Here is a 12,371-nt window from a genome sequence, read left to right as displayed (position 1 = left end):
GGGGACCGCGAAGGATCCACTTTGTAGGCGGATGGGATGGTCGATGGAGGTTGTCCGCTCTCAATGGCGTTGGGCGCCGGGACGGGAGATTCTGAATAACTCGGAATTCTCCCTGACTTGGCGACTGGTCCGAAATGCGCTGCCCCTCTTCGACGTACTTTTCCGGTATAAAGAACATACCAGTCGCTTCTGTCCGTGCTGTGACGAACGCGAGCCCGAAACAATCGAGCACGCGTTTTTTAGTTGCAGCCGGATACAGCCCCTATTAAGGTACGTCGAGGGGGTAACAGCTCGCATCGATGCCGAGTGTCTGCTCGATCTCGACGTAGGAACTTTTGTGTACAACATGGAGCCGCCGTTCCCCAGGGAGGAAAGTTTGGTTTTCCTGGCGATCCTAGCAGTAGCGCGCATGACCATTTGGATCGCGCGCCTCAAGTTGGTCCACGAAGGGACATCTGTTCCTGATCGGGATCTGATCGTTTACTTTAAACATTTGCTTAAAGTAAAGATCAGATGCGATTGGAAGAGGTTGCCTAGAGTGGAATTTGACAAGAGGTGGGTGCACAGCACTAGTTTGTGCATCCGTCGAGGAGCCAAGTTTCAATACGTGTTCCCTCCTTAGGCATGGCATGGGCGGTGCTGGGTCCTACGGAACCCATCCCGCCTAGGTTAGCATTATAAGTTCAGTAAAGTAACTCTTGACTGGTGGTACAAATGAGATCCTGTTCCTGATTTTATTTTTTGGTATTAGAGAACCTCTGAGTCTGCCCAACCCCCCTGCTCCTCATCTTTATTTTCTGATGCCCCCGGTCATCCCCCTACTCAGAGGTCACCTTCCTACCCCCTCCATCCGTTGCTTTATTTTCTCCCACCTCCATTAAGGCGACTTCCCCAAACCCCATTAGGGATGCTCTGCTTGTTTTCGGTTCCCCGGAAAACAGTGGGGGATCTAGCCACATAGAATAGTACAGGGGGGTCTTACTAACAACACATTAGTATTTTTTTTTTTTTTTTTTTGAAATGAACATTTTCATTAGTTTTTTCCCACTCCACGAACATTTTATGCCAATTAATTCAAGAACTCTTTCTAATGAAATCGAACTTTATTTTCTCACACATACACACACAAAAAAAAAAAAAAAAAAAAAAAAAAAAAATGCACACACAACATACAGAAATGAATATACAAATTGTACATAGTTAAATTTTACATTGAACGCTGGGGTTATTAGTTAGATTAGGATCCACAGAGTGATTGAGGTATTTTGGTAAATGTTGCCAGTCAAGAGTAAGACTTCAAAGTCTCTTCTGTTACATAGTCAAAAAGACCCTGTACCCTCCCCCTCCCAATTTCTTGTAGGGCCTTGTGCCTAATTTTGTTGAATTGAATTTTTTGTACGTTTTTTTTTATGTTCAATTTTTTCTTTCTCAATAAAATATATAAACAAGATCAAAGTGTAGTATCTGTTCCGGCAGATACTGCAAGCAAAGACCATATGTGGGGGCAACTCCACATATAAGACCTTGGTCAATGTAGGGGCAACCCTTCATACCAATTGTCACTATCCAGCTCCCCTACTCCCCGGGGAGTTGGTCCCCATTTCCCCTTCACTCCCCACTTTAAAAATCGGCCTTGTGCCTAATTTGCTCGGTGGGGGAGCAAATAAATACCATCTGTTCCGGCAGATACTGCAAGCTATGACTAGCAAAGACCAGATGTGGGGGCAACCCCACATGCCTGACCTTTAACCAGCTCCCATCTCCCAGGAGCTGGTCCCCTTTTTCCCTTCCCCCTCCCTTCACATTAAAAATCGGCCTTGTGCCTAATTTGCTCGGTGGGGGAGCAAATAAATACCATCTGTTCTTCAGATGCTGCACTTCCATTTCTTGTTCTCCTTCGGTGGCGGATCAGTCCTTTTTACGACTGACAATTTTTATTTTTGTACCTTTTCTCCACGTTAAAAAAACGACCCTTGTGTCTAACTGTCCTGTGGGGAGGCATAGTAAATAGGTACAAGAAATATTACCAAAGGCAAGATGTTACTCTTCTAGGTGCTTATGTCAACAGATCAAATCTAAGGGAGATAACCAGCATAGACATAGCAAAAATAAGCATATTTTGCAAGATATAATTTGGGACGCTGAAACAATAGAACAATAAAAGAGTGTTAAATGAAAAAAATTACACAATTACTGTAGCCAAGTTTCGGAAATTGCTGAAGCAGTTTACAAAAAGGAAACAAGTTAATGAAGTCAATCAACAAACTTAAAACATAATGTTAACAAAATAAACTTAACGTATTACACAAAACAAAAGTAAACTATTACAATGTAACGATATTAATTAATCCACAACAAAAATTAAATGAACTTGTTTGAAACAATGGTAAGGGAGAAATATTCCCCCCATATAATTATTGCCATCAGGGAGCAATATGCGATATGATTTTTCATTTCCATTAATGAACAAGTTTAATTTTTTTTTGTTGATTAACATCGTTTCATTGTAACAGGTTGTTTACTTTTGTGTACGTTAATTAATAAGTTTATTTTGTTACTTACCATTGTTATATTTTAAGTTCGTTGATTAAAATTTCCGGAATTAACTTCACCCGATGCTTGCAGGTATAGTATTTGTGTATTATTTTTTCTCTTTTTCATTCAACATTCATTGTTCTGATTATTTCAGCATCCCAAATTATATCTTGCAAAATATGCTTATTTTTGCTATGTTTATGCTAGTTATCTCCCTTAGATTTAATGATCGTTGACATAAGCGTCCTCTTCCACCTACCTGGATAAACCTTGTATTTCAATTATTTTAAAGCAGATTTTAGTTCCCACTGTTAAATGAGAATAAAATTATAAGTCATAAGCATTTCCGCACAATTGGTAGCATTTATTGGACGTGCTTAAATTGCACAAAAATTTTTGTCTGTGGAATTTAAAATTTCACGTAAACATTTTAAATTTCCTGAATTTACAAATAACGTCTTAATTCTATTAATTTGCTAAGCTTGGTCTTGTTTTTTTTTTTAATTTTTAAAATCAAATGTATTGTACTTACCTGAACGCCATTTTGTTTCTTGGGTGGGCGTGGGGTGTCGTTTTTAGGCAGTGGGGTTTTATTTACAGATTTCTGTAAAAGGAAAAAAAAAAAATTTCATTTGCAACAAGGAACTTGATTTGGAGAGAAAGTTCTAAAACCCTAGATCTTATTTTTAGAGCAACATTTTTCTCTTGGTTTCGAATTTTAAAACTAACATTTAACTTTTGGGGGCTAAAATCAAATTCATTTCAGCCATTGTGCACAAAATGTCGATGAAAAGAACGAGGGGGGAGGGGGTAATCACCATCTATCACATCAGGAATAGTTCGTGTGCGCACCCAAGTTCGTTCCCTCTGGACTCCAAAACAGGAGGCAATTTTTATGAAATTATGCACAAATGTATTTGTATCTGGCAGTGTTCTTAGATTGGTTTTGTATCAGAATATCTTCAACTATCGATAATCGAAAAAAAAAAAAAAAAAAAAAAAAAATACGATGAAAGGAACAGGCGATTTCTAATCAGTAAATGTCAGTGCGTTACTTTTTGAAAATTCTATGTTCCAGGAGGAAAAAAAAAAAAAAAAAAATTAAATTACCTCTATTATCCCTAAAAAACAAATTAGAGCGGTCGGCATTCTTTTATGTAACCCTATATTTACCATGAAAAAATTTTTTAAATTGGGGTTTGTTTCACTGTACACAGATTCTAAAAAGTTGTCAAAAAACAAATGTTATCAAATGCAAGATAAGTTACTTTTCTACCCAACTGGATATGTTTTTAGTGTATATATTTAATGTAACATGTTTATTCAGCTCGAAAAACATGCAGTATTTATCGATGTATTGAAAAATTTAAAATGGCAGCTGACTCTTTGAGGCGGTAAGTTTGGGAAAATGAGTTATAAATAAACATACAGACAAAATACTGTTAGAAACTCGCTCAATATACGTTACCGTGACATAGGCTGATATATAGTTGGAGTGTTTTTAACAGCATTTTGACTGGTTTTTATTTATAACTCCTTTTCCCAAACTTACCGTTTCAAAGAGAGACGGCCGCCATTTTGAATTTTCCAATACATAGGTAAACACTGCATGTTTTTCGAGCTGAACAAACATGTTACATTAAATATAAACACTAAAAACATATCCAGTTGGGTAGAAAAGTAACTTATCTTGCCTTTGATAACATGTTCTATGTTTGTTTTGTGACAACTTTTTCGAATCTATGTGTACAGTAAAACAAACCCAAAAAGTGCTTCAGAATATTAACGTTTACAAAAAAAAAAAAAAAAAAAAAAAAAAAATACTCACGTCATTTTTCTGGGCTGATTTGGGAGTTTTCTGTACCACTGGGGTCTGGAAAGAGAAAAATTGAGAAATCTTCAGTTTTTGATAAATTTTGTGAGCGAGAATAGTTATTTTCTATTTCAGTCACGTAAATTAATGTAAATTGGTTTTAGCATTTTATTTCAACAGTTTTAGCAGAAAAAAAGTAAACTTATGGCGACCCAACTCACTACCACAAATTCAGAATAGGAACATGCGAGCGATAAGCGAAGGTAGAATCAGGGAGATAACAGCTACAGAAGAACCAAGTTTTGTTTTGACTTATTTTAAAGCGTTTATTCACTTTAAAATGGAAATACAATGATTTCGTTACAGCCATATATGGATCTTCAGTAATCTTAAAATTAAGTACTGATAGATCATTTTCACATGATTTGGTTGCGTTTATTGAAAAAGTTTCTTCAGTATTTTTTTCAATTTTGGAGCTATCATCCAGATTAGACTTATTTTAATTGAGCAAGTTTTACGCTACCTTTATTCAATAAGGTCTCTAAATAGGGGTTGTGGGGGGCATGAGAGAAATAAGGCATTAAAAAGGGGTTTTTCTTAAAAAGTCAACATGGTTATTTGGTTGCTACTTGCAATTGTCAGATCAAAGAGCAACCTTGACCTTGCGGATTAAAAACCAAGATCAAGTGAAACAGAACGAATTCGTTCGTGTCTTTATGAATTTATGTGGAGAGAGCGAGGTTAAATTCGGCCAAATCCTTTGCTGCATCGACCACAACACACCCGACGCCGCCCCTCCACATGTAAATACGGAATTTTTGTCGGCGCGTTACTTATGGAAAAATGCTTAATTAAACTGCAGAAGCACCTGTTAAACTACACAAGTTCTATAATTGAATACCCCCCAAAAAAGAACGAAAAACATGCTTTTGTGAACCGGCCGCTCGTGCAAACTTACTGACAGCAATGAGGTGAAAACTTTATTTTATAAAAATATTTGTCATTTAAAATATCCGCCATGTATTCATGCACCTTGTGAAACGTCAAGTGACTACGCGCTTGCGCACAGTTCATTAAGAAAGTGAGAAAAATTAATTCAGTGAAAAAAAAAAAAAAAAATTGTCCGTTTCGATATCGAGAAGCGGAAACATTTCGGCCTTATGGATAACTACTTGTTTGAGCAAAAAAAAAAAAAAAAAAAAAAAAAAAATGCGATATTTGGGTTTGTATTACTGTACACAGATTCAAAAAAGTTGTCAAAAAAACAAATATATAACAAATAAATGTTATCAAAGGCAAGATAAGTTACTTTTCTACCAAACTGGATATATTTTTCGTGTCTTTATTCAATCTAACATGTTTATTCAGCTCGAAAAACATGCAGTGTTTATCGATGCATTGGAAAATTTAAAATGGCAGCCGACTCTCTTTGAGGCGGTAAGTATGGGAAAAGGAGTTATAAACATACAGACAAAATACTGTTAGAAACTCGCTCAATATACGTTACCGTGACATAGGCTGATATATAGTTGGAGTGTTTTTAACAGCATTTTGACTGGTTTTTATTTATAACTCCTTTTCCCAAACTTACCGTTTCAAAGAGAGACGGCCGCCATTTTGAATTTTCCAATACATAGGTAAACACTGCATTTTTTTCGAGCTGAACAAACATGTTACATTAAATATAAACACTAAAAACATATCCAGTTGGGTAGAAAAGTAACTTATCTTGCCTTTGATAACATGTTCTATATTTGTTTTGTGACAACTTTTTCGAATCTATGTGTACAGTAAAACAAACCCAAAAAGTGCTTCAGAATATTAACGTTTACAAAAAAAAAAAAAAAAATACTCACGTCATTTTTCTTGGCTGATTTGGGAGTTTTCTGTACCACTGGGGTCTGGAAAGAGAAAAATTGAGAAATCTTCAGTTTTTGATAAATTTTATGAGCGAGAATAGTTATTTTCTATTTCAGTCACGTAAATTATTTAATGTAAATTGGTTTTAGCATTTTATTTTAACAGTTTTAGCAGAAAAAAAGTAAACTTATGGCGACCCAACCGATATTTGGGTTTGTATTACTGTACACAGATTCGAAAAAGTTGTCAAAAAACAAATATATAACAAATGTTATCAAAGGCAAGATAAGTTACTTTTCTACCAAACTGGATATATTTTTCGCGTTTTTATTCAATGTAACACGTTATTCAGCTCGAAAACCATACAGTGTTTACCGATGTATTGAAAAATTCAAGATGGCGTGCCGTCTGACTCCCTCTTTAACACGGTTAGTTTAGGAAAAGGTGTTATAAATAAAAAACTGGATAAAATACTGTTAAAAACCCGCTCAATATGTTACCGTGACATAGGTTGACATATTCGGCGGGTTTTTAATAGTATTTTGTCTAGTTTTTTATTTGTAACACCTTTTCCCAAACTTACTGTGTTAAAAGAGGGAGTGAGGCGCCATTTTGAATTTTCCAATACATAGGTAAACACTGTTTTTCGAGCTGAATAAACATGTTACATTGAATAAAAACCCTAAAAACATATCAAGTTAGGTAGAAAAGTAACTTACCTTGCCTTTGATAACATTTATTTGTTATATATTTGTTTGACAATTTTTTCGAATCTATGTGTACAGTACTACAAACCCCGATATTTGTTTTCAACGTACCCGAAAACTTAGAAGTCGACAAATTAAAGGTGAATACCTAGGGGTCGGGAAACTAAAAACAATACCCGGGTTTGGATTACTGTACACAGATTCGAAAAAGTGGTCAAAAAAACAAATATATAACAAATAAATGTTATCAAAGGCAAGATAAGTTACTTTTCTACCTAACTGGATATATTTGTGTTTATATATAATGTAACATGTTTATTCAGCTCGAAAAACATGCAGCTGCAGCGTTTACCGATGTATTGGAAAATTCAAAATGACGCCCGACACTCTTTAACACGGTAAGTTTGGGAAAAGGTGTTATAAATAATAAACTAGCCAAATACTATTTAAAAAACGCCGAATATATGTCAACTTATGTCACGCAACATATATTGAGCGAATTTCTAACAGTATTTTGTCTAGTTTATTATTTATAACACCTTTTCCCAAACTTACCGTGCTAAAGAGAGTCGGGCGCCATTTTGAATTTTCCAATACATCGGTAAACATTGTATGCTTTTCGAACTGAATAAACATGTTACATTGAATAAAAACACGAAAAATATATCCAGTTTGGTAGAAAAGTAACTTATCTTGCCTTTGATAACATTTATTTGTTATATATTTGTTTTTTGACCACTTTTTCGAATCTATGTGTACAGTAATACAAACCCCAATACCCTATTTTTAAAAACAGCATTTAAGTTAAATCGAAATTTTACGATCTTTTTATCAAATTGTTAGGTGAAAGTACATAAGGGGGTGCCGAGAGTGATCCGCGCTATTTTTTTTAAACCGTATTTCCAAGTTTAATTAAAGTTTTGATGTTTAAGGTTGAAGTATAGAATAGGTACCAAACACCCTCCCCATGTTAAGAATGGCTTTTTAAATAACATTTTACGTCCGGCACTCCCTGCACTAGTACCAAAAAGGGTAAAACTTGCGGAGAATGCTGTTTTCCGGTTGTTTTAAAAATGGAACGGAAATTTAAATTTCGTTCCGTTTTAAATTTGGTACATTTTTACATTACGTCCAACTCACCGTTTACATTCGATATGTCAACTTTTATAGGCTTCCGGGTATGCTGACCAGGTTTGGGGTGTCTATTCCGAAATCCGTTTTTTTAACATGGGGGAGGTTGGGGGTGTATCCGTTGTAAGCATACCCGAAAACCGGTTTGATTTACTATACAGATTTGGAAAAGTTGTCAAATCCCATCAAAGGAAAGATAAGTTACTTTTCTACCTAACTGGATAAGTTTTTATTGTTCCTATTTACAATGCCTCCCCACGGGACAGAGTTAGACACCAGGGTCGTTTTTTAACGTGGAGAAAAGGAACAAAAATAAAATTTGTCTCAGTCGTGAAGGATTTCTCCACTGACAGAACAAGAAATTGAAGTGCAGCATCTGAAGAACAGATACTACACTGTGATCTTGTCCCACATTTGGAATATATTGAGGAAAAATGACGCCACGTGGTTAAAACTAACATTACTTCCGTTCTGCTGCTGTTCGCTCACCCACCACGTGTTAAATTATTTGAAGATATTTCTTGTGAAAACATTTAAAATTAGAAATAATTAAGCACCCATAAAAATAGTTATTGAATTAAATGGCCAATTTATTATGCAAAGCTGCCATCAACATAAAGTTTGTTTTTTTTAATATTAAATTTAGGTCAATTTTTGTTTTAAACAAAATCGCACCCCCCCCCTTTTTTTCTTTTTTTTTTTAATACATCTGGATTTTAATCTGAATAAAATATTTTGGTACAATACGGGCCGGGCCGTCTATAAATTAGAAACCCATTCTTAACATGGGGAAGGGAGCTTTTCTTAATCGCTCTGTACTTTCAGACAACTTAAAGGTCGTAAAAATTGAGTTGAAAATCCCAACTAAGTAAAATATTACAGTTCGTATTTCACCTAAGTACCAAAACTTTAATTTAATACGAGGGATGCAAATGATAGAAAACGCCATCCATTGGATTGGAGGAAGGAAGGCGGGTCGAAAAGATTAACGTACGTTTTCAGCGTCCCAAATTCTTTTAAAAATACTTCAAATTCAATGTAACGATTTTTCGTTTTAAAATCAAATATCAAAGTAAAATATTCATAACTTGTAATTTAATAAGCTAAAAAGTTAATTTTTAAATATTTGAAATGTAATTTAAAAATTACACCTTAAATAGAACTCGCATGGAACATCACCAGTACGGAGGGGGAAAATGGGAACGGAAAATCGCATTTAACTCGTATTGGCGTTAAATTTAAGAAAATTTCAGATAAAAATATATAAATGTTCTTTAAGGTATCAGATATATTTTTTTATAGTTCTACCCATTATTTATCGAATCTCAAGCGAAAGAGAAATAGATGGAACAAACTGTGAAAATTCGAATTAAACAGAACCACGTGGTCGGCCAACTAAAACATTACACATGGAGTGCGGAGTGCGGTCCTCTTAAAGTAACTACTTTTCGGGGGGGGGGGTATTGTTCTTATTTACTTTTTTCCCCACGAGGTAAAGTTAGACAAAAGATCGGTTTTTAATGTGGGGAAAATCCGGCTCCCCAAAAGGGGCACTCTAGATATGGACAAAATAAATTAAAGGCAAATTGTTTTATTAAAAAAAAAAAAAAAAATCACACGTGATTGCACTGATTGAACGAGAATCAATTCTTTTTATCGATTATGGGGTTTAATACAGACATGCTATATATGTGCATGTGTGTCCATACACACAACTAGCATGGATACTCGACGTTGCTCGAGATTGAATGGGAAATATTTTTTTTTACATTACGTATTTAGTAAAAAAAAAAAAAGATTGGCCTCCGATGAAATCATTAGGGTTCTTTAGACTAAAACACTCGTTCAGGATAACGGGTCATTCTGCTATCCAAGCGATTAACATAATTGAGTACTTTGTCGGTAAGTAAAAAGAGATCGTGTTACAAGGGTAAAAAGGAGTATCTTGAAGCCCACATTTTTTTGTTTTTTTTTTCGTTTTAATGAATGTCAGGAGTTATATTGCGTTGTATCGTCAAAATGACGTGCGCAAACCTCACATTTATTGCACCACTTGTTGGTCTAAAGAGAATCTACTTCTGGAAATTAAAGATCGTGTAATTCAAAATAAGCAAACAAATAATTCTTTGTACATAATAGTCACGGAACGAAGAGGTCTTATTTCAACAATTATTTAAATGGATCATGAATCATGATTGATTAAAAATTTGATTCTTAGTTTAAAAAAAATGCTCGAACAATTTAGGTGATTTTTGGAATATGAGGTTTTCGTGCCGTGACGAGTGCGCACAGCATAACGTTTATTTTATTTATTTACTTTTCTTTTTAAGTGTAATTCTAAATAAGGACCTTGGGTTCCAATTTCAAAAATCATAGGTTTACGATCAAACAAAACAGGTATTAATTACATTAAATAAAAAAGGTAGCAAAAGGCAAAAGGCAAAAAAAAAAAAAAAAAAAAAATCAGATTAGGAACATTAAAAGATTTCAAACTTAAATAGACGATCGACATTAAAAAAAATTAACCGACGAATAATAAATAAAAAAAAGTTTTTAATGTCTTTATCTAAGCTAGAATGTTTGAAGATGGCAAAGACGGAAATGAAATACTATTTCTGGTTACAACGGGCAACAAGATACTTAAAATATTCTAAGATGCTGAACAAATAAATGATGAGATGAGAAATAATAAATAGAAGGAAGTAAAATCGAAATTACCTTTGCTTTTTTACTCTTGACCGAATCCATGTCTGTCCGTTTTAAGCAAGCGAATAACAGGAATAAATTGGTGACACGTGCTTTTTAAACAAATCGTGAAAAAATGGCCGATCGACGGTAGGTGGCGTGACAGAAGAGTTAAATTGACCAACCACAGCTTGACACGTCATCAAATTCAAAAACCCAAAAGGCACAAGTAACGGAAAGCAACGAATTATCTCCCCTTGCTTTATAGAATAAATAATGAATCAAAAAAAAAAAATGAAAATAAAATAAAATTAATTTTAAAACAAAACAAAACAGAACGAAATGTGTTTTTTTCTTCTTTAAGTGAATTGATCAAAACTCGACCTTTTAGCTGCGACGAAATTACAGTATCATTCTCGTGATTTTTTCCTTCGTCAGCCAAATCAACAAAGTCTAGACAAGACAGCCATGGTGTCTGTGTAGGTAATTTCTGAAAAGACATTTTCACTATTAATTGCGATATGTTGCTGGCCCGGTGCAGTTCTAGGAGGTCCACTATTCCTGGTTTTGCCTTCTCTCTTTGAAAAGGGATTAGTTTATTGCTAATCGCCTAAGGCGCCTCTACCAGGGAATACCGACGGACTGTCCATGCATCTTTTGCAGGGTCATAATGCCATCCCCACCTCGGGGGCACTGATTTTTCACTCTCATTTTCCGACCCTTGTGTCACATTTCTCACTCAGTCAGTGAACCAGAAATCTTTCTAGACTAAAAAAATTTTTTATTTTTATCCAGTTCAAAGTGCTTCTTTCAAGGTAGCTGTGGAATTTTCACCACATTAAAAACCGGCCTTGTGTCTAACTCTGCCCTTTAGGGAGAGCTATGTAAAATGAGAATTCCGGCCAGTTACTCGCCACAAGCAAATTCTGCCTCCCTCCCAGCCATTATCTCCTCCTTTAGGAGTTGGGGTTGTTTTTTTGCCCATCGCCAGAGCTTCCCTATCAGAGAATACCAACTAGTTTGTCCTTGACTATTTTTGTACTCAATCAATGACTGCACCCAATTTTGTTTCTTTACAAACTAGTCACTACTTATCAAGGCCCACATGCCACTCGAGGATAAGAGTTATTGATTTTGATCAATAAATGATGAAACACAGAGAACTGGTTAGAAATTGACTATTTAAGAGCATGACTCAGCAAGAACTTGTTTACATTGGATTTGAAAACAGCAATGTTATAGTCAGCCGGGAGCAACCCCATGGTACTGTGTTCCATAGTCAGACAGTTCTGGGAAAGAAACTTTGGTCATGGAAGTTCAGCTTGATTCTAGGTAGAGAAAGAAAGAAAAGGAATTTATTAATAGTGGCTGTATAGTCAGCCGGAAAGCAGCCCCATGGTACTGTGTTCCATAGTCAGACAGTTCTAGGAAAGACACTTTGGTCATGGAAGTTCAGCTTAATTCTAGGTAGAGAGGGAAAGAAAAGGAATTTATTGATAGTGGCTGTAGCTAGATGAGTTTTGTTGTGAATATTTTAGGAGGGGGCATAGACTGAAGCTTAGTCGAGCACCTGTGATGAAAATAATGACAGAATAGAGAAATACTCATACCGTCTATTCTGTGAGAGAGTGGCTGAAGAG

The 12,371-nt window shown here is 35.3% G+C and overlaps 1 protein-coding gene across 2 annotated transcripts in view; it reads right to left on the bottom strand.

Moving 5' to 3' along the window:
- Nucleotides 1-10,965, bottom strand: part of LOC145266552 (uncharacterized) — a 41,230-nt gene extending 30,265 nt beyond the window's left edge. Inside the window, exons 1-4 of one of the 2 annotated variants that reach the window (XM_080122334.1) lie at nt 10,765-10,965; nt 6,205-6,249; nt 4,364-4,408; nt 3,068-3,139 (exon numbers count right to left, since the gene is read on the bottom strand). In XM_080122334.1, coding sequence (XP_079978460.1) covers nt 3,068-3,139; nt 4,364-4,408; nt 6,205-6,249; nt 10,765-10,794 — 192 coding nt within the window. In that variant the 5' untranslated portion in view covers nt 10,795-10,965. The remainder of the gene's footprint in view (nt 1-3,067; nt 3,140-4,363; nt 4,409-6,204; nt 6,250-10,764) is intronic. The other variant, XM_080122335.1, reaches the window with a different exon arrangement.
- Nucleotides 10,966-12,371: the final 1,406 nt, after the last annotated feature.

This window comes from Euprymna scolopes, chromosome 41 (genome assembly GCF_053919585.1).
Source record: "Euprymna scolopes isolate OS-2025 chromosome 41, ASM5391958v1, whole genome shotgun sequence".
NCBI lineage: Eukaryota > Metazoa > Mollusca > Cephalopoda > Sepiida > Sepiolidae > Euprymna > Euprymna scolopes.
The sequence above is the reverse complement of the archived record's forward strand: the minus strand, read 5'-3'. Positions and strand labels throughout refer to the sequence as shown.